Below are 21,569 nucleotides of genomic sequence, written 5' to 3'. Positions count from 1 at the left end.
AGGCTGACGCCACGGCACTCACTCTAGCCTGGGCAACAGAGTGAGACTCTGTCTCAAAAAAAAAAAAAAAAAAAAAAAAATATTCTTTGGTTGGTATGGAGAAGAATTAGAAGAATTTCTGATTCATGAAAAGGGCCTTTAAAAAGTCAAAGCTGTCCAATGTTTTAATGTTTTAGTTTTTCCTTATGCATTGACTTATTTATTGCCTTCCACTGTCCTTCTAACCCCAGAGACACACTTTTCATCATCTTAAGAATGCTACAGGAATCCTTTTATTCAGCAATCCTATGCCATTCTCCCTGTATTCTCAGACACCCCTCCTGTCATCCTGAAGAACTCTATAGAACTCCTTTTATTCTGCCCTTTATTGCATATGTTACCAGAGAAGCTTAGAGCTGGAAGGAATCTTAGAGATTTCTAACTGCAACTCCCATATACCAGCTTGAGATTCATCAATGATGAAAAAAAAATCATTGTGGCCAAGTATAGTACTTTACCTCTTCAAATACATCAGCATGCTGTATCATACGTAATACTTACTTGTACTCATCGTAGACTTCCTGTTTGGGTAGTGAAGTCTCAGGATGTTCCTCTAGGGTATTCCGAATCCAGGAAAAGGCATGCATTTGCTGTGCCCGACTAGATGACATGGCATTCTGATCACTGATCATAAAATAAGAATATGTTTTAGTTCAACTAAACATCAGTTCATTGATTTTGTGACCCAGGCCTAAATGTTCCACTAAAGAACTGTGTAAAAATACACTATGAATAACCAAACCATACTTAGAACATGCCCAGTATTCCCTATACAAATCGTCCACCTGTGGGTGTGAGTTATTTTCTACACTAGCATTAGACAGAAGTTACTGCCCTATACCATCCCTCCTATGGTCTCTAAAGTGGCGTAGGTGATGGACAACATGTTTTGGTCAAAATTACCTCTAAGTGGTTATTTGTTCACTTACTTGCCTACTCATTTGCTTACACTTACCAAATCATCAAACTTTAAAACAAAAATTACATAAAAACTGTTTATTTCTATTTGCTCAACATTCTCAAAGAATATATATAGAAGTAATTACCTTGAAATCTTACTAAAGCATTGTATGCTCCAGAATGGAATTCACATTAGAAAGATCTTGAAAGGACAAATCTCCCCTACAATCCTTCCTGCAGTCAGGCCACCTGTCTCAGGCTAACATATCCACTAAACATCCAAAGCTTTTATTTTTTGGTGGTATCATTTATAAACTAACCCCATGAAATGGATACCAAGGATAGTATGAAGAAAGCTGCTCTATTGATTCTGACATCCATCTCAGCTATCTATACGAACAATTTAATGTCAAAGAAAATACTGAGCAAGTTTCTAGGAAAGAAAATGATTAAAAATTATAAAATTTGGTCTGGGAGAAAGGTAAAAGAATTTTCATTCCATTTCTTTTTATATACACTTAAATGAACAGAATTTTATGGGTAACTTATATGAATAAAATGAATTCTGAGAAATATTTAAAAAGGTAAGGAAACTCTTTAGACTTAAATATTTTTAATGATGAAACTACACTATACCCCAAGTGCTTAAAATACCTTACATTTATTATATAAATTTATGTTCCATACAGGTAATTTCACTTTATTTTCTGTTTTACATTTTATGATGTGTTTACCTGATAATACTTTTAAAAAACTCTCCTATCTTATTCCTTACAAAAATGAATAAATAAATATTTATCTGTTTATTATTTGGTCTTCTGTTCAAATTTCACAGTCCCTCACGCTGCATAAATATATCCATCTGTCTATAAAACAAAACCTAAATTGCATTTCATAGCATGTACCCAGTTGCACAAATGAATCAGCAAAAATTGCAGGCAAACACTTAACCAAATATCATAAAAGACAGAGATGAGCTATTGTTTTGCCATTCTGTATTCTGATGATTTTAGGAATACTGTAAAACAGTAACAATCACAACACACATACTTCACGCACATCCTAGGGATGTCCTATCATCAACGTAATTATAGCAAAGACAATAACAGATATACCTTTTCTCTCCATTGCTGAGACCAGAAGGCAGCTGAAGGTAGAGGTAGAGTTTCTCTAGGTCTGTAAACTTCTCAACTTCTTGCTGGTTACACAGGATTAAAAAGAAAGATCTTTTTTTAAACACTCATTTCCCCCCTAACAAAATTGCTAATATCTCCCTAAAAGATAATGACTATCTAAATTTAAACCAGATGAAACGAATCATCTGCCAAATAAAACAAAATGTAGGCTTTTTTTCTTATTACCAAAATAGTACAATTAGGTTGCTTGATAAATGTATTGCATACAAAAAGGTAATAAAAGAAAATGGTACTTCCCTATTAGTTTTTATAGGTATAAATAAAATGCTTAGACAAAAGGTTCTCATTTTTAATCACATCTAAAGAAAAAGAGTTTTATAGTATTATAGGACAAGTACTGGACCAGGAGTCAAGAGAAACATTTATTAATTAGTCTTAGCCTAATTATTAACTGGCTATGAGGCTTCAGTGCTCTAGCAAATTTTCCTAACAAACGTAAAAAGAATGCCATGATTTCTAGGATCCTTTTCTAATTCTCGAATACCTAGAACAGGTTACTGATGCTACTGTTACCTGCTGATGGAAGTGAAGTTAAAAATACTGAAATAAAACCAGTAACCCTTTCTGGACTATGCAGATGTAATTATTTTTTGACTTGCAACAATGGCTCCTGTTTTGAGAACTTGCTTGTAAGATTCTCTTTCGCTACTGTGCTACAACTATGTCATTTGTCTATAAATCTATAAATGTATCCTTTAAAATAATTCTGCATTCTTCTTTATAGCTTTCTTTCCCAGCTGAGTTTGCTATAGAATAGCTTCAAATGTGCCATAAATCCTATTACAATAAAAATACCCATATAGTAAAAGTTTGGTAGCAGAATTTATTCTTACTTAATAAACCACAGCTTAAACTGAGATCCAATTTTTGAAAAAAACTTAAAATGATATAACTGAGCCTATTCTTAGTCTCTTTAGAACTCATCCATAAAAATTTAATCTTAGAATTCATCCTCATGACTTAATCAATTACACAGAAATAGCTCCCAAGTCTAGTTTTTTAATCCCACCGTCCATTGGTATTTTACAATTAGCTCTTGCTTCAATACCTAATAAATTTACTAGCTATATATATAGTTCTCTCCTCAAAGAAAACACACAAGAGACATTTCCATCTCAACTGTTATTTATCATCACCTTCTTTGCTCTAGTTTCCAGTGTTCAGTTTTGGAGTCTGCTTAATTCTGTTCTCTTTGGTGTATCTACATTAATCCCTTATTTAGCCCTCTACCTCTTTGCCCCATCTTCTTCCAGTCTCTTTATTTTCACTGCCACCACATTATTCTAAGTCTTTTTTTTTTTTTTTTTTTTGAGACAGAGTCTCACTCTGTTGCCTGGGCTAGAGTGAGTGCCGTGGCATCAGACTCGCTCACAGCAACCTCAAACTCCTGGGCTCAAGCGATCCTTCTGCCTCAGCCTCCCAAGTAGCTGGGACTATAGGCATGTGCCACCATGCCCGGCTAATTTTTTTTATATATATATTTTTAGCTATCCATATATTTTTTTTCTATTTTTAGTAGAGACAGGGTCTCGCTCTTGCTCAGGCTGGTCTCGAACTCCTGAGCTCAAACAATCCACCCGCCTTGGCCTTCCAGAGTGCTAGGATTATAGGCGTGAGCCACCACGCCCAGCGTATTCTAAGTCTTTAGCTATCTTTCTTTCAACAGTAAGAATTCATTCACTCATTTGCTTATTAATTTTGTCTTCTGCTATGTTCCACAAATGACGTAAGATAACTATGAACCTATACTGTGTATCACAGATTATACAGACTGAACAACACAACACAGAAGAACACAACAACATAGTGTTTGCTTTAAGGATCTTTCAATGATACTTAAATTACTAAAATGTCTAACCGGCTTCTCTTTCTCTAACATCTCCCTACTTAAATCTGTCTCCTAAAAACGATAAAAGCCAACATCATACCGAACGCAGAAAAATTGAAAGGATTCCCACTTAGAACTGGAACCAGACAAGGTTCCCTCTATCACCATTTCTATTTAACATAGTGCTGGAAGTCCTAGTCAGAGCAATCAGACAAGAGAAGGAAATCAAGGGCATCCAAATGGGAGCAGAAGAGGTCAAACTGTCGTTCTTTGCTGATGATATGATCTTATATCTAGAAAACCCCAAAGATTCTGCCATGAGACTACTGGAATTGATAAATTCAGCAAAGTCTCAGGTTACAAAATCAATGTACAGAAATCAGTAGCATTCCTGTATGCCAATAACAGTCAAACTGACAACCAAACCAAAGACTCAATATCCTTCACTGGAAAAATAGGAACATTCATACACTGTTGGTGGGACTGCAAACTAGTGCAACCTCTGTGGAAAGCAATATGGAAGATACCTTAAACAGATACAAGTAGATCCAGCCATCCCATTATTGGGCATCTACCCAAAAGAACAAAAGACATTGTATAAAAAAGACATCTGCACTCAAATGTTTATAGCAGCACAATTCACAATCACAAAGATGTGGAAACAACCCAAGTGCCCATCAATACATGAGTGGATTAATAATATGTGGTATATGTGTACTATGGAGTTCTACTCAGCCACAAAAAACAATGTTGACCTAGCACCTCTTGTATTATCCTGGATAGAGCTAGAAGCCATTCTACTACATGAAATATCACAAGGATAGAAAAACAAGGACCGCATGTACTCAACATCAAATTGGTATTAACTGATCACCACTTATGTGCACATATAGTAGTAACATTTATAGCGTGTCGAGAAGGTGGGAGGGGGAGAAGGGGATAGGGATAGTCACACCTAATGGGTGCAGTGCACACCATCTAGGGAATGGACACACTTGAAGCTCTGACTCGGGTGAGGCAAAGGCAATATATGTAACCTAAACATTTGTACCCCCGTAATATGCTGAAATAAAAAAAAGAAAAAAATATCTGTCTCAAATATGTTTCCTGATATATTCTTTGTCAAATACTATTAACATCACCCACTTAATCCTAACAATGCTGCCTATCATATTAAACTCAGAGAAGATTATGTTACAACAGTAAAATATATATTATTATGGGCAAAATCTGAGAATGTAATAAAAAACATCATTTTTGATCACTGAGAATAAAAAAATCTGCTACTGTTGGTGAAACCCTGGAGTCTATATAGTTTTCAAATTTTATATATAGTAGAGGAAAGAATAGAGAAGAAATTCCAGAACAGAGAAAAAATTTCAGAAGATACTCTAAATTAGGATAAAGCACCAAAGAGATGATTTAAAGGAGGATGTCAAAAAAGTAGTTTTGAAAAAGAATCAAACTCTGTGACCTAATTTTTTGTTTGGCCACTTAAAAATTGAAATCGTATAAAGGTAAATGTTCAACTACTATTTCATTTGCTGTTTGGAGTTCAACACACAAAAGAAAAACTTTGGAGAGTGGCACTAAAATTGGTAATATCAAAATTCTGTGAAGCAAATGGGAACAAAATGACCCAAGTGTGTAGTGATGGTATTAAATAGTTCAGTTCAGCAAGGCTTAGTTCATCATGAAGATATACTGTGTTATTCAATGCTAATCACTGGCTTCTGGTAATAAAACAATGCTTACTGGTCAGAAGAAGACTCTAACCTTGCTTGATTATCAAGGTAAGAATATCATGTGGCAAGTATGTTAAAAGTCAGATTATTTGATATGTTTTGTAAAGATTTAAATGTTAACAATAAAAGTTTTCTGTCCCATGTTGAAATTCATTGGTTGTCAAAACGAAATATGTTTGGCTGGATTTATGAAATCAAAGATGATGGTGCTCCATTGTGAGAGTACTAGAGAAAAGACTGCATAAACCTAAAATTAGAATTTTTTATTCAGCCATAAAAGGAATGGAGTACTGATACCTACTACAACATGGATGAACCTCGAAAACATTATGCTAAGTGAAAGAAGCCAGGCACAAAAGGCCACATATTATATGATTCCATTTATATGAAATATCCAGAATGGGCAAATTCCTGGGGACAGAAAGCAGATTAGTGGTTGCTAGAGCAGAGGGAAGAAGAGTATGGGAACTGACTGCTCAATGGGGATATAGTTTCCTTTTGGGGTGATGAAAATGTTTGGAGCTAGACTGAGGTGGTAGTTGTACAATGGCGTGAATGTACTAAATATCGCTAATGGTAAATTTTATGTTATGTGTATTTTGCTACAATAAAAAAAACTAATTTTTAACAGATATATCTGAAGATTTCACTTGAAACTTCAAATAACAAACACCAATATCCCTACATCCCTAGGCTTAAATTTTCTTCTTTTCTTCTTTTTCTTGAGTCAAGGAAGTTCTCAAAGCAAAGTTACTGAAAACTTCACATTTAGGGGGAACCTCAAATATTATTCTAGTCCATTGAATGAGCTAGCTGATAATTTCATACTATTATGGCTGAAGATCTTGCCTGAAAGCTTATGAAGACCTCTTTCTCACACATTTCAATCTTTGCAAGAAGATATTCAAAAGGAATCTCTGAACTAAAGTTTGATTTAGATGTCAAACACATTCCAGGAAAGCCCTCTGGAGAATTTTTGGTAAAGTTTCCCTGTTTATTCCCAAGTAAGTGAGCAGACCTTGTATGTCATCATCCCATTTTCATAAGCATACACATTTATGGTTTTTCTGAACTTTTGGCTAGGAAAACAAAGCAATGCTACAGACTTAATATTGCAAATTACCAAGATGGTGCTTTGATCTTTCACATTGAATGGAAAGGCTTGTAGCAAACAATCATATTCAACACTCACTTTGAAATGTGACTGAGGAGAAAATAAAGGCGTAATGTAAGATCAAGTTACTTTTGGGAGTTCGAGGTGGGGTTTGGTGTTTGAATCCTACCACTAATCCCCTTCCCTCCTGAAGCTTTTGCTGATAAAAAAGAAAATATTGACACAAGGAAACAGTAGCATGAAGCTATCAAATTCCTTCTATAAGGTGCAAATGGGGAAGAGAACATGTGACAGAGACAGTACTCATCAAATATTCCATCTGCTCACCTGCATTTCTCAGCCTTCTTTGCAGTTTTGTGGTCATGTGATTAGTCCATGAACCTGACCAACAGTGATATAATTCACTTCTCAGCTGACTTGGTTAAGAATCAATGTGTCAGCCCATCCCATTTCCCCCTCTGAGGCACCTTGGAAGCCATGTGTTTCACTGGTGAAGCTACAACCTGTCAGTGTTTCTGTCAGTGTGAGTTCCTGGGGCACTATGTGGAATAGTGGCCTCCAATGATTTCTGCTATATATTATGTGAATGAAGATAAATTTTTGTGGTGAGGTCACCAATATTTCAGGCTTGTTTAGTTACAGCAGCATGCCCTAGCCCATCCTGATTAATATAGCAAGTTAGACTCTTTCCTCTACCACTTTTTGAGAAAATTGAAGAATCCTTTCTATATATGCAGATAAAAATGTGGGGATAGGAAAAGGGCTCCTTCACAAAAGCTTCCATTCACTCATTTTTAGAACAGTATTTAATTTATTTAGAAATTTCAAATGATATTAACCAAGAGTATTTTTCATTTATCAAAATGGGACATGGGCCTAAAAATAAAAGATTGAAAAGCACCAGTTTAGAACATACAGACTTCATGCTCTCTTCCACTTAACTGTCACTTAAAAAAAAATACTGGTTAAAAATTCGACTCTAATAAGTTTTGTACATATGATGCAACAAAATATACCTGTTTCTTTCTCAACTTTTGGCCATAGCATTTACTCAGGATAATGTTCAACTTATACTCAATTAATTTGCATTTACTGATTGTTTTAAAAAATATTTTCTAGTGTCTAGTTATACCCCTCAATTAGACTGAAGATCCTAGTTTGTCCAAATTCAATCCACACTGAAGCAGAATCCTGAAAGATAAGACAGAGCCAGATGGAAACCCTTTTAATATTTTATTTAATAACACCTTATTTAGTTTTTTTAAATTTAAAATTACAAAGTATTTTAAACAAAGTAGAGAAAGTAGCCACACATGTATCATTATCTATGTTTAAAAGATGTTAACTTTTTGCCATATTTGCTTCAATCTCGCTCTGCCACTCTGGATAAAGTACAGTAGGGTCATCATAGCTCACTGCAACTTCAAACTCTTGGGCTCAAAAGATCCTCCTGCCTCAGCCTCCCAAGTAGCTGTGACTACAGGCGCCCACCACCATGCCTCACTATTTTTTTTCTATTTTTAGTAGAGATGGGGCCTTGCTCTTGCTCAGGCTGATCTTGAATGCCTTACTTCAAGCAATCCTCCCGCATCGGCCTCCCAGTGCTTTAGCTCTTTTTAACAGCATACGTAATAGTATTGTATGAAACAAATCCAGTTTGTTATTTCTCTACTAATAGACTATTAGTCCTTTCAATACTGCTGCAATGAAAATCCTTTATTTGTGACTCCTGTGTCCTTGTATAAGAATTTTTCCTAAGGTATGTACCTAAAAGTAGAAACATCTGGTTATGAGGAATATACATCTTCAACTTTATTTGGTATCTTCAAATTGCTTCCCAAACCTCTTATGCCAATTTATATCCCCAACAGCAATACTACAATTTCTACACATCTTTGTTAAGTTTACCCACAGCTAATGCAAACAGAGCACACTCTATGGAGGAAGGACACGCTTGTAGCCCTGGCTTGAGCGAGGCAAATGCATTTCATGTAACCAAAATGTCTGTACCCTCACGATATCCTGAATTTAAAAAAAAAAAACCTCCAAAAAATTTAAGATTAAAATTTTAGCTAATCTTATGGATACAAAAAAGTTATCTCCTTGTTTTATTTCATATTTCTCTGATTGATGATAAGACTGAGTATCTTTTCATATTATTTATCATTTGAGTTTAATATAGTGGCTCTCAAATTTTAGCATGCACCAGAATCCCTATCGAGCTTCTTAAAACAAAGATCAAAAGGTCCTACATCCAGATTTTCTGATTCTAGGAAGCCTGGAGTGGGGACCTAAGAATCTGGACTTCTAACAGGTTCCCAGGTGATGCGGCTACTGCTAGTCAGAGGATCACACCTGAAGCACCAACTGTTCAAGGAACTGTCCATTCCTATCTTTTGCTCATCTAAAAATGGGGATTTATTAGGAAGTCATACCCTAATCCTCTAGTGGTTATAGGTGCTAATATCTTTTCCTAGTTGTAGCTTGTCTATTCATTTTGTTTTTGAAGTCTTGTCATACAGAGAAGTTTTTCATTTCCAGGCAGTCAAATATATAAATCTTTTCATTCATAATCTGAGCTTTTTGTGTCTTGTTTTAGAAACTGTTCCCTGTCCTAGTATCATAAAGATACTATCTTATGTTTGCTTTTTAAAGTTTAAAAATTTTGTTTTTCATACTTAGGTCCTTATTTTTCTGGAAAATATAAAGTAGGAACCTAATTAAACATTTTCCATTAGGTTAGCTAATTGTCTCAGTATTTCTTATTGAATACTTCTTCACATTTTCCCTACTGATTTTTCATGCTACATCCATCTATTACGGGATTCTTCATTACAGGCTAAAAAGGAAGACATTTTTACTTTCAGCATTTAAAAACATCTCCCTCTGAGTTGGAATTTAATTTAGAAAAAAGCCAACAACTTATCCTTAAGGTGGTCATATAACAAAACATACAATTTCCTGAGTGGTATAGAACTTGTGTCATAGAGATTTTCCATATAAAAGTATCATCCGGCAACTGATTAGTATAGTAATAAAAGGAGCTTCGATGGAGCTTTTACAAATCTGAGGATAACGGGCAAGTATCCTGACAAATTAATAACTAATAAGGATATAAGACATATATAAGACATATAATAAGGACATAAAAGACATACACACATGTATATGAATGAAATAGATGAATGAAACAGGTGCTACTTGAACTTGATTGATTGACCCTTCAAATCTAATCAATCTCAAGCAGTAGGATATAGTGGTAAGGTAAAGGATACAGAATTACAAGGTCTGGATCTGATTTACAGATTTGCCACTATTAGCTTGGTAATATTAGGCAAATTCTTTAAGGTGAGTATCAATTTTCTTTCTTCTTCTTCTTCTTCTTTTTTTTTTTTGAGACAGAGTCTGGCTCTTTTGCCAGGGCCAGACTGCTGTGGCGTCAGCCTAGCTCACAGCAACCTCAGACTCCTGGGCTCAAGCAATCCTACTGCCTCAGCCTCCCGAGTAGCTGGGGACTACAGGCATACGCCACCATGCCCGGCTAATTTTTTCTATATATATTTTTAGTTGTCCAGATAATTTCTTTCTATTTTTAGCAGAGACGGGCTCTCGCTCTTGCTCAGGCTGGTCTCGAACTCCTGACCTCAAGTGATCCTCCCACCTCGGCTTCCCAGAGTGCTAGGATTACAGGCGTGAGCCACTGCGCCTGGCCCAATTTTCAAATTTGTAACACAGTGATAATATGCTCATAAATTTCTGTGATAAAACATTTATGAAGTATATCTGATAGGTATTATCATATAAATGTTATTATTTTAAAATATATAATTGCTTAAAATCAGATATTTGGCAGAAGAGTTTATAATTAAAATTCTATCAACAAGACTTATTATTTGAAAAAGGCATTTAAAAAATTTTTAAAACTTTATTCTTAATTGACAAATAATAATTGTATATATTTATGGGGTACAATGTGATATTTTGATATATGTTTACAATGTGGAATGATTAAAGTAGGCTGATTAATAAATCTATCACCTCACATACTTATTTTTTTTTGTGGTGAAAACACCTAAAAGCTATTCTTTTAGCAATTTTGAAATATACAATGTATTATTTATTATAGTCACCATGCTGTGCAATAGATCACTAAAGCTTTTTCCTCCTAACTGAAAACTTTGTACCCTTTGATCATCTCCCCTTTTCCCATCTACCTTCCTCCCCCAGTCTCTGATAACCATCATTCTATTCTCCACTTCTATGAGTTCAACCTTTCTAGATTCCACACATTGGTGAGATTATGTGGCATTTGACTTTCTGTGCCTGGCTCATTTCATTTGGCATAGTATCCTCCAGATTCATCCATGTTGTTGCAAATGACAAGATTTCCCCCTTTAAAACTGAATAATACTTCATTGTGTATATACACATTTTCTTTATCTGATGCTGGACACCTAGGTTGCTTTCATATCTTAGCTATTGTGAATAATGCTGCAATGAACATGGCAGTGAGTAAGGTATCTTTATCTTAAGAAATTCAGGAAGTATTTAGCCTGGTGACTTCTACCAACTTGAGAGGTACATCATGAGAGTGAGGCACCTAGATTTTATATGTGAGCATCAGACTTAGCCAAGTTATTGAAGACAATGTTCCAGTAGCACTGACTTTCCTCAGGGTCAGTGTGGAAAAAGGAAGATATTAAGACTATTCCTTCCTGAGCCATTAACATGCAATTGAAATTAGAAAATGTTTCTGACAACAATTGTGTTACTAGAGAGAAAGGAATTAATCAATCTAACCAGAAGAGATCAGAAATAATAGCTTTTCCCAGGGTGGGCTTGGGACAAAATGTGTAACTTTTCCATTTATCTTCTATTATAACAAAATACCTGAAGCAGGCCAAGAGTGGTGGCTCATGCCTATAATCCTAGCACCCCGTGAAGCAGAGGCAGGAGGATTGCTTGAGGCCAGGATTTTGAGACCAGCCTGGCAACCTAGCAATATCCTGTCTCTACAAAAAATTTAAAAGTTAGCCAGGCATGGTGGTGCATGCCTGTCATCCTAGCTACTCAGGAGGCTAAGGTGGGAGGATTGCTTGAGACCAGGAGTTCAAGGTTACAGTGAGCTATGACTGTGCCACTGTACTCCAGCCTGGGCAAGAGAGCAACACCTCTTCTGAAAGAGAAGAGAAAGAGAAAGAGAAAGAGAGAAGAAAAAGAAAAGGAAAGGAAGGAAAGAAAGGATGAGAAAAAGGAAGGAAGGAAGGAAGACTTGAAGCAATAGTCTACATTTCAAAATAAGTTAATTTTTTTGGTATTCCTGCTTGTCTGCTCAGGACATCTGTTTCTGAACCATCAATACATACTAGATGGATTGCAGAGAACCAGGTAGAATTGTGAATGTCTTATTAAGAGAACTTAAAGACCTTCAAGCAGATGGTAAGAAATATGTTCTCATTATTTATTGGCATAGAATACAGTTTAAAAGTAGTCTAAATGGAGAGAGATCTGCTCCTGTTTTTAGGGACCATCTTGAAAAAGTCAAGCATCAGGTTTAAGCCACAATTTCTCAAATGTTAATAAAAAGTGATTTCTTTTGTTCGAAATCTGTAGTGATGTGTTTCCTGTTCTGTCCTCCCTCTCAAGCGTTATATGGGTTTTTTTTTTTTTTTTTTAAACAAGGTCACAAAGCTGGGGAAAGGCTGATGCTTACAAAGACCATAACGATAAGAACTTAACTGAGGAGGTTTCATGCAAATCCTTGATGGTGAAATTATATCCAAGGATCATTATTTCCAGAATCAGCAGAAACTCATTGAGGCTCATAAACACCTTTCAAAGTATGGCCAGATTAACAATAACTGAGTTCTGATGAAAGATGACAAATTAGGGTATCATGTCCATAATTAGTCTATTAAACTTTACTTTTCATACTGGTATCAGTAAAAGGATTTTTTTAAAAAAAGCTTTTATTTTACCTTTGTATTGAGAATAGTCAGCTTCAAATCCAGAAACCTAAATTATCCAGTTTAACTGTTTCTTCAGTTGAGTTACCATGTATGGAGGGGGAATAAATACACTGACAGAACAATTATGCTTAGAATTGCCTGCCGTTGATTTCGTAAACTACCAAAAAAAAAAAAAAAAATCTAATTTTTTTTCCCCCTCAGGTGACACTGATTCAGAACCACAGTTACTAAAAGACTTTCTTCACCAGCATCACTGACAGGACCAAAAGGGAGAAAGTAGAAACCTTACTCTATAGCCTTTTTTAATTTACAGAAACTACCAACAGACCTGATACTTTATTTTTTCAGGCCCTAGCAGTTGTCCCATAGGATCGAATAGGAAGATAAAGAAAAAAGTCAAGGTATGAGGACTCTATTTTCCATGCTTGTTGATTAACATTCTTAATTTTCAGATATTTTCAGTTTCCTAACTCGTTCAGAAAACCATGGAGCGGGTGGTGAGGGCATGTGATTTTCTTTTGAGGGCTACCTACTATAAATAATGCAAGAGCAAATTGTTTTCCATTCTCAGTTCTAGAAAATATAAATCAAATGAGGAGAGTAAATTTTTATTGTGAGGATCTGCCCTTCTATTTATAAACCTACTGAATTAGGTATAAAATGAAAATGACCTTATTTTCTGTTCAGAATGTTCTGCTCTAATACAGGAAATGTGATCTGAGTCAATCTGAAAGACATCAGTTACAAGGGGACAGCCAAAAAAAGGTAAAGCAAGGCTGACAAGCAAACTTCAGCAAAACTCAAAATTTATTTCTCACTCTATTTTCTTCCTAATTCTGCTGGGTAACCTACAGAATCCATGGCCATCTGAAAAGAAGCTAAAAAGCAAACCAAAAAAATCCCTTTCAATTTGCCTTGACTATAATAAAGCCTGGAGAAATCCCAACATTAAGAAACCCTGAGGGATTGCAATGTTAGCACTGGCAAATTCACACTCCAAGATCGATACGTAGGATACTTCTGAGCAGATTTCTTGTATGATACTGGGAAGGTGCTGCACACAAAATTAGGAATAGATCAAATTATGAAAGAAAAAGTTAAAAGAGATTAACGAGGGACATTGACTGTATCCAGACGGGGGTTATTTTTATGAATGTGCTCTAAAATATATTGATTTTTCTTAGCTACCTATATTTGCCTATGGAATACTTTTAAAAAACCGAGCTCATAAATTGATGGTAATAAATCAAAGGATAATTCCAGAAAAGGAACACAAAACCACAATGAATTTTTTAGGACTTAATAGTAAAAAAGGAAGCTGAATCTCTGAAGCTGATATAATGAATAAAATAGTAGAAAGTATTGTAGCTATGTAAGTGCCAAAGTAATTAAGGACCAAATGAAACGCCAGGACAAGGGCATATTGTTAAAATACTCACACAATAGGGTTCAAATAGGCAGAGGGTACATCGCCAAAAGATTTGAGTCCCTCTGAAATAGGATTCAGATAAGAGCCATCTTAAGGAGAACACTTCTTTCCATAGTTAAATTCTACAAAATGTGACCATATCATGGAGTCATCATGTAACATTTCTCTGGATCACTCAGGTGAGGCAAAGGTTATCACTGATGTTTCTGTGTGCTATTTGAAAAGATCCCAGGGTTCTACTAGTTGTTGGGGATGGGGTGGGAGCAATAAAGAAGGATAAGGTTTAGCTCTTTCTAGTCACTGTGTTTTAAACTTTTTTTCAGCATGGAAAGAAAGGATGGTGCCTGAAAGCCCAGCTACCATACGCTTCTAAAAAATTGGATTTCTACTTGATTCTTCAAGATTACAAAGCTACAGCCTTAACAAAGATGTAGGCCACAGAGAGGAAAAGTCAGTTCTTTAATCCCTGTCTGTTCCTAGTAACCCTGCTTTCTCTTCTCCCCTAGAGTTTACTTTTCTGTAAGTTTGAAATGACTTAAAATACAAAGAAAAATTAGAATACTATAAGAATTCATTTGTTTTCTATCAGATCACACTTTTGTGTATTATGTCATTCTTTGAATGTAAAGATATTAATGAAAATTGAGTTTCTTCCAGGTTATGATGAGAGAATACCATAGTACTTTTTTCTATTCTTCTCTGAGACAATAAAATGAATTTGGAAGTTAACTGACAATGGTTAGAGCATTCTTTATAATTATTAAAGAGAAAAGTTACTAGAACCCAGGATGTGGGCCTCAGTGGCAATTTAGTCCACGTGAGGCCGTTACAGAAGAAAAAACCCAAAAACATATAACTATGTTTCCTCCCATACCTTTTAAAAGAGGGTGAAATAACTCAAATGTTTAATGTAAAAAAAAGGAAAGAGTAAAAAGTTCAAATTCCTGCAAATGGCATGGCCTTATACTGATTATTTGTTATACTCAAAACAAAACAAAATCTGGCCCCTTTGCAAAGTTTCCCTACTCAAGTAAATTCCACACAGACATACTCTTCGTTTTGAAAATTACCTACTTCTTCTTCACCAAGTGAATGAAAGGAAAAAGTCAGATCTGAGATAAGTCTTTACTAATAGTAACCCTAGTGCCCTATCACAAGATAAATTCTATCTTCTAACCATAAGCCCTTTTCAAAACATGATATATTTTATTTATTTATTCCTCTGATATGTTTTACTTAGATACTTCAAAAAAAATTTTTAGTTTCAATCAAAAGTAGGCCAGTAAGTTGACTTTGGTTACCATTCAGCATTCATCACAGCAAGAATTTGAGGTGAGTAAGTATGCTTTCTCCTGTAAAGGGGGAAAGGGAGGAAGAGAATTTTTCAATTCCCAACACCTCATACTCCCTTGATGATGTAGTATATATATCACTAGGGGACAGGAGAGCAGGTATGCCTCTTATTAAGAATTATTACTTGAGTGAGCTACTCAAATTTATTGCTGGGGTGTGTCATCTCTCTTCGAAGGCCCTACTCTTAGTCTGGTTCTCAGGAAGCAGATATCCTATATCCTAATGTCCCAGATAGCTTTTAGTTCCCATTCAATCACTTTAACAGTAAGCACATTGAGAGAACTGGCTTCTGATTTAAAACACTAACCACAGGATAGACTTGGAAAATTTAAAAATGAAATAAGATTAATTAATTTATTCACTCATTCAACATCAAATGCCTACTACGCTTTATGCACTACCTTATATTTTAGTAACAGGGAGACAGACAAAAAATAAAATTTAAAAGTAAAACATGGCCGGGCGTGGTGGCTCACGCCTGTAATCCTAGCACTCTGGGAGGCCGAGGCGGGTGGATTGCTCGAGGTCAGGAGTTCGAGACCAGCCTGAGCAAAAGCGAGACCCCGTCTCTACTAAAAATAGAAATTATATGGACAACTAAAATATATATACACAAAAAATTAGCCGGGCATGGTGGCGCATGCCTGTAGTCCCAGCTACTCGGGAGGCTGAGGCAGTAGGATCACTTAAGCCCAGGAGTTTGAGGTTGCTGTGAGCTAGGCTGAAGCCACGGCACTCACTCTAGCCCGGGCAACAGAGTGAGACTCTGTCTCAAAAAAAAAAAAAAAAAAAAAAAAAAAAAAAAGTAAAACATGCTACATGATGATGATAAATGCTATGAACAGAAAGTTTTGAGAAGAGATATAGTTTAAAATAGAGGGGTCAGAGAAGGTCTCTGGAAAGTGAGAAGGCAACATGTTTTGCACAGTGGTTGACCTATACAGACTCTCAAACAAATTGTCATTATTGTTTGTTATATTTTATTTTTGCTTTCTATTGACTGGCTGCTGTAATGCCCAGCTAGGATTGGAACTGACAGTAAAGAAGTCCATATAACTAAGGGACAAAAATAGAGGTTTTCTTCTCACTATCTGTCCTTATATATATTATTATGGCTCCCCTAATCCTATAAAGAATAGTTCTGGAAGAACCCGGCCCCAAAAGAATCTAACACAGAGGTCACAAACTCAAATGCCAGGCAGGTAATGCAGATGAGTATAATAAACCACAGGTAAGATGAATCTGAAGAGGCCAAAGCTTGGTGAAGACTGAGAAGACTGAAGAGTGTATGTCATGTTTCAAAGGGATAATCACTTTGTTAGGTCTAACAATTGTCATGTGGAAATAAGGGCTCAGTGTCCTAAGTTTTCAAGAGAAACCAGATACCTAATTTTCTTCAGTGAACCCTCCCAATTTTGAAATATGGCAACTAACTAAAAATTTTTAAAACAGTATGGGCTAAACAAAACACATTTGTGACATAGATCCAGCCTATGGGTCTCCAGGTTAGCCCCTAGGGTTAGGGGCCGATTCCTTCCAGGACTATACGCACCAGGATGCTTAATTTGCTGGACCAGGCCTGTGTGTTATTTCCATCCAGTCCATATCTGAGCAATCATATGTTTTGAAATCTGGGATCTCTGGAATGTACAATACTTAGATATGGAGCAAACCATACCAATAAGATGCCATAAGCCAAGATGAAATGATACCAGGAAGATTATACCCAGGGATATTCTCAGGGATATGACCCTGGTGCGAACCCAAGTACTACTGAACTTCCACACAGATAATCATGATAAATGAAGAGACTTCCTATAGACAGCCTGCTTGCACTGCCTTCCCTTGCCTCTTTCTAACTAACTTATAGTATGATAAACTAAATTTTTCATATGGGATAGTTAGTGCCTTTGCTGTGATTCTCTTTTTAGGTTTTAGATTTTGTAATAGACAACTCATGTGTGCCCAGAGTTGGTTCTTAAGGTTTATCTGATAATAGGTTTTGATGCCAACTAAAGTAGGAAAGTTTTTAGATAACATAGCTTAAGCTGTTGATTTTGTTCATTTTCCTAGGGAGGACAAACATTACATCAGTGAGGTTGGGAGGTAAAAAGCAGAGTCTCTAAAGGATTACTTAATCAGTATTCAGAACCTAAGATATACTGACCAGTTTTCTACTATGTTCCCTTGCAAGAAGACTCCACCAACAGTTTTCCCCTGGAGGAAACCTGCCTCTACTCAATTATCTGAACGATGGCATCTGTCACCTAGTTTCAAGAAGTAACATTTTCCTTAGCCCTCCAGAAGGAACAGGCATTCTGGCAATCTTATATCATTTTTCAATTTCTCTTTCCTAATGACAGTCCTAGAAAGTCCTCCTTTGGTCAACTCTCATGACTAAACCCTACCTCAGTAGAGCTAATTTAAGTCAGAAAGCCTGTAGACTTATCTCTGACAAGGAATTCATTAGACATGTTCAATCTTGGACCAGGTGAGTTTACTTGGCCTTTAAGGTGCAGATGCTTTATTAGGCTATGGTTAAGTCACAAAAAAAGGCTAATACTACAAATTTTTTAACCTAGAAGTAGATGGCAATACATAAGAGTCCTCTCTTAGAACACTGGTCAGTTAGAGAGCCCTAGAAATAAGATAGTATACTCTTCCTGGGAAGTGAAAATATAAATTTAAATGAACTTAAAATATTCAGCCTTCCTTATTTTTTGTTTTAAGCCTTCTATCTCTCCAGTTGGTGGGGAAAAAGTAAGCAAAGGCTATCTACGCTTACCTCTATAATCTTACTAGGATTGCTGCTAAATTATTAGCCCATGAGATAAAAATACTTTTTTCCTGACAGCTGATTTCCTGGCGAGCTAAATATTATTTAATATTTACATTAGACCTTGCTAAAGAGAAACAAACTATATTGCCCTTTTAACTTTTATTTGTTCTAACAACTCCAAAGCAGTAGTCAATTTAGGGGACTCAAACATTAGAACTAGGGGGGAGACTGCTTCCTCGTGGTACACACACCTAGAAGACAGTAATATAAACAGGCAGTTCTCAACATCGTGGTAGTTCTGAATGATAACATTTGGGAAATAATTTGTCTTTCTAGTCTAGAAACTTGCCCTATATACTCTATCAACTATTTCCCAAATAGTGTGTTCCAGAACAACAGTTTCAGGAGAAGTTTTATGAGGAAAAGGGGGGGACAGGAATTCAGGGGCAGAAAGTTTGGAACACATTGAATACTTAAGATTTATATGCAGCAGCTTATACAGCTTTTAGGACACCTTTTAATCCATAGTTCATAAACATATACTTGACTATGCTACTTTTTTTTTTTTTAAGAGACAGGGGTCTTACTATGTTGCCCAGGCTGGAGTATAGTGGCTATTCACAAGCATGATCACAGCATACTACCGCCTTGCATTCCTGGGCTCTAGCTATATCCTCCTGCCTCAGTTTCCTGAGTAGCTGGTACTACAGGCACATGCCACCACACTCAGCTATGGAATCTTTTTTTGCATAACATATTAACATCCTGTCAAATTACTCTCCAACGATCATATTTTGGAAAACACTGGACTATTATTTCCTATCCTTTTTGGCTGAGTCTCAACAGACTAGGCCTTTTGACCAAATATTTAGGGTTACTTCTATTAAATTTTAGGTTCAGCTACAGCTGTCAGGTAGTCTAGTTTAACTGAACTAAGATAAGGGGATTAAATGATATGGACTGAAAAACTCTCAAACTTTGCTGGGTCTATCTAGCTAATGCTCTGGTGTTGGATATATCAAGGTTAATATTTTTGACTGATTATGGGAAATATAATTGGATCAGCTTTAAAAGCGTACAATGGCATAAATCTAAAAGTGTTAAAACGCAGATAAGAAATTTAGTTTAAGATATGCTGGTTATTAAAATAAAAATCAACTATGTTTTAACTGCAAAAGCATTAAAACATCAGCAAAAATGTATTTGCAATTATGCTAGTACAAATATTTTCATTTGCCTTTACTAATAAGCAGGTAAATTTTTTTCATAGCTTTAAAAGTAGCATAGATACAACTTTATATTTCTTCTAGTATATTTCATATTGTCTTCACAATTGTAATTGATTTAAATAACTAACATCATTTTAGTTGTTTTAATGAGCATACTATGAGTTTTTAAAATGACATCAAACAACTTGCTTGTAAAAAAGAGACTGCATTTAGAATTATTGATTACTAAGATTCAGTAAGATAATGAGGCAAGCTTTTAATTTTTCATTTCAGATTTATTTTCCATTTGGACTATTACTTTCAGGAACATTTCTTGATTATAAAAAGTATAATTTCAAAAATTTCACATATAAGCTTATAGTTGAGAAAATTGGTAAAGAATGACATAGTATATCATAGTTTTTAAAAAGTCTAGGCTCTGGAGTCAAACTATCTGTATTAAAAGCCTAATTCTATCTGTAAGTAAGTTTTAAGACTTTAGGTAAGTTACATAACTTGTCTGAATCTGTTTCTTCATCTGTAAAATGAGGATCATGCATATTAACATCATAGGCAAATTATGAGTGAGGACTGAATAAAACATGTAAAGTCTGGCACATGGTAAGTACTCAATAAATATCAACAACAACAACAAATACAAAGAAACTCTTTACCTAGGGGACAGTATGTTCATATTATACATACTTTTTGATAATTACTGTTTGTGAATAATCATCCAGCAAATATTTATTGAGTGTCTTCCATGTAGACTCTGTGCTAAGCACTGGGAACACAAAGACATAATTCCCAGCCCTTACTTCCAAAAGCTTGTTTTTGGACAAGAAAACAAATTAAGTTGGTGATTAGCATACTGTACAGTAATAGCTTTGAAAGGGGTATATGTAGGTGTATAAAAGCAGGGACCCTTAATGAAAGATGGTATGGCTAATAGGTTGGACTCATGATACATATATCGCCAACCACCTTCTTCTTTGTCTTCCTCTGGTATAGAGGCTAGAAAACAAAATACTCTCTGTCCTGGTTTCCTTTGCAGCTAGGGGTAGCCAAGTGACATTACCCTGGAGATTGAAGTTCCAGAAGTGGGTTTCCTGAATGTAAATAGGTGTTGTGAATAAAGAGACAGCTTCCCTAGAAGAAAGTCCTTTTGCCCTTCCTCCCTCAGCATTTGGACTAAAGGCATGGTGGTACAGCAGGCCATTAATGCCACAACAGAACAAAAGATGACAGAGAAAATAAAAAGAAGCTAGGACTCCAGTGGCATTGCTGAATTACCCTTGAATGCCTAACTTTGGACTTCTTATTTGGTGACATAAACTGTTACGTCTTTAAGCCACCAATAGTTGGGATTTTCTGTTATCTGCAGCTGAATGCATTTCCAGTAGATAAACAAAGGTTTCTGAAAAAGGTAACTTCTAAGCTGAGTCCAAAAGCAGTAGGACTTATCCAAGTGCAGAAATCTGAGAAGGGCACAGCAGGCAGAGGAAACAGCATCTACAAAGGCCTAGAGGGGAAGGGAGCATGGAGTGTTCATACTGGCATCTGTTCTACAACATGCACCTTCTAGCTTCTTGGATGGCTTTAGCCAGGTAATTTCCAACCTTCTCCATCTTCTACTCTCTATGTTTGAAAAATTCAATATTCTGCCCTCAGTGATTCCATATGGTGAGCATTCATTCTTAAATAGCAAATTCTGTGATGATGAACACAAAATGTAATCCTTGACTAATGTTTAGACTTCCAGAAACATACATTTATGGAAACAATTATATCCGCATTATGAATTTGTACATATATCATCTTCAACTAAAGCTGTCATGTGTGCTTACTATGTGCCAAGCACTAAATTTACACTAATTATCTCAATTATATTCTTAACAACTCCATGGGGTAGGTACAAATATTATCCTCTTTTTTACAGAGCTAAGTTAGGTTAAAATTGTGGGAAGTTAGAAAATAATGGCAAGAATGACAGGACAAGGATTCAAACT

The 21,569-nt window shown here is 35.7% G+C and overlaps 1 protein-coding gene across 1 annotated transcript in view; it reads right to left on the bottom strand.

Moving 5' to 3' along the window:
* Positions 1-21,569, bottom strand: part of RFX7 (regulatory factor X7) — a 138,465-nt gene that overhangs the window by 36,924 nt on the left and 79,972 nt on the right. Inside the window, exons 3-4 of the mRNA XM_069459553.1 lie at positions 2,055-2,137; positions 541-663 (exon numbers count right to left, since the gene is read on the bottom strand). Coding sequence (XP_069315654.1) covers positions 541-663; positions 2,055-2,137 — 206 coding nt within the window. The remainder of the gene's footprint in view (positions 1-540; positions 664-2,054; positions 2,138-21,569) is intronic.

The sequence above is a fragment of the Eulemur rufifrons genome, chromosome 2 (genome assembly GCF_041146395.1).
Source record: "Eulemur rufifrons isolate Redbay chromosome 2, OSU_ERuf_1, whole genome shotgun sequence".
NCBI lineage: Eukaryota > Metazoa > Chordata > Mammalia > Primates > Lemuridae > Eulemur > Eulemur rufifrons.
The sequence above is the reverse complement of the archived record's forward strand: the minus strand, read 5'-3'. Positions and strand labels throughout refer to the sequence as shown.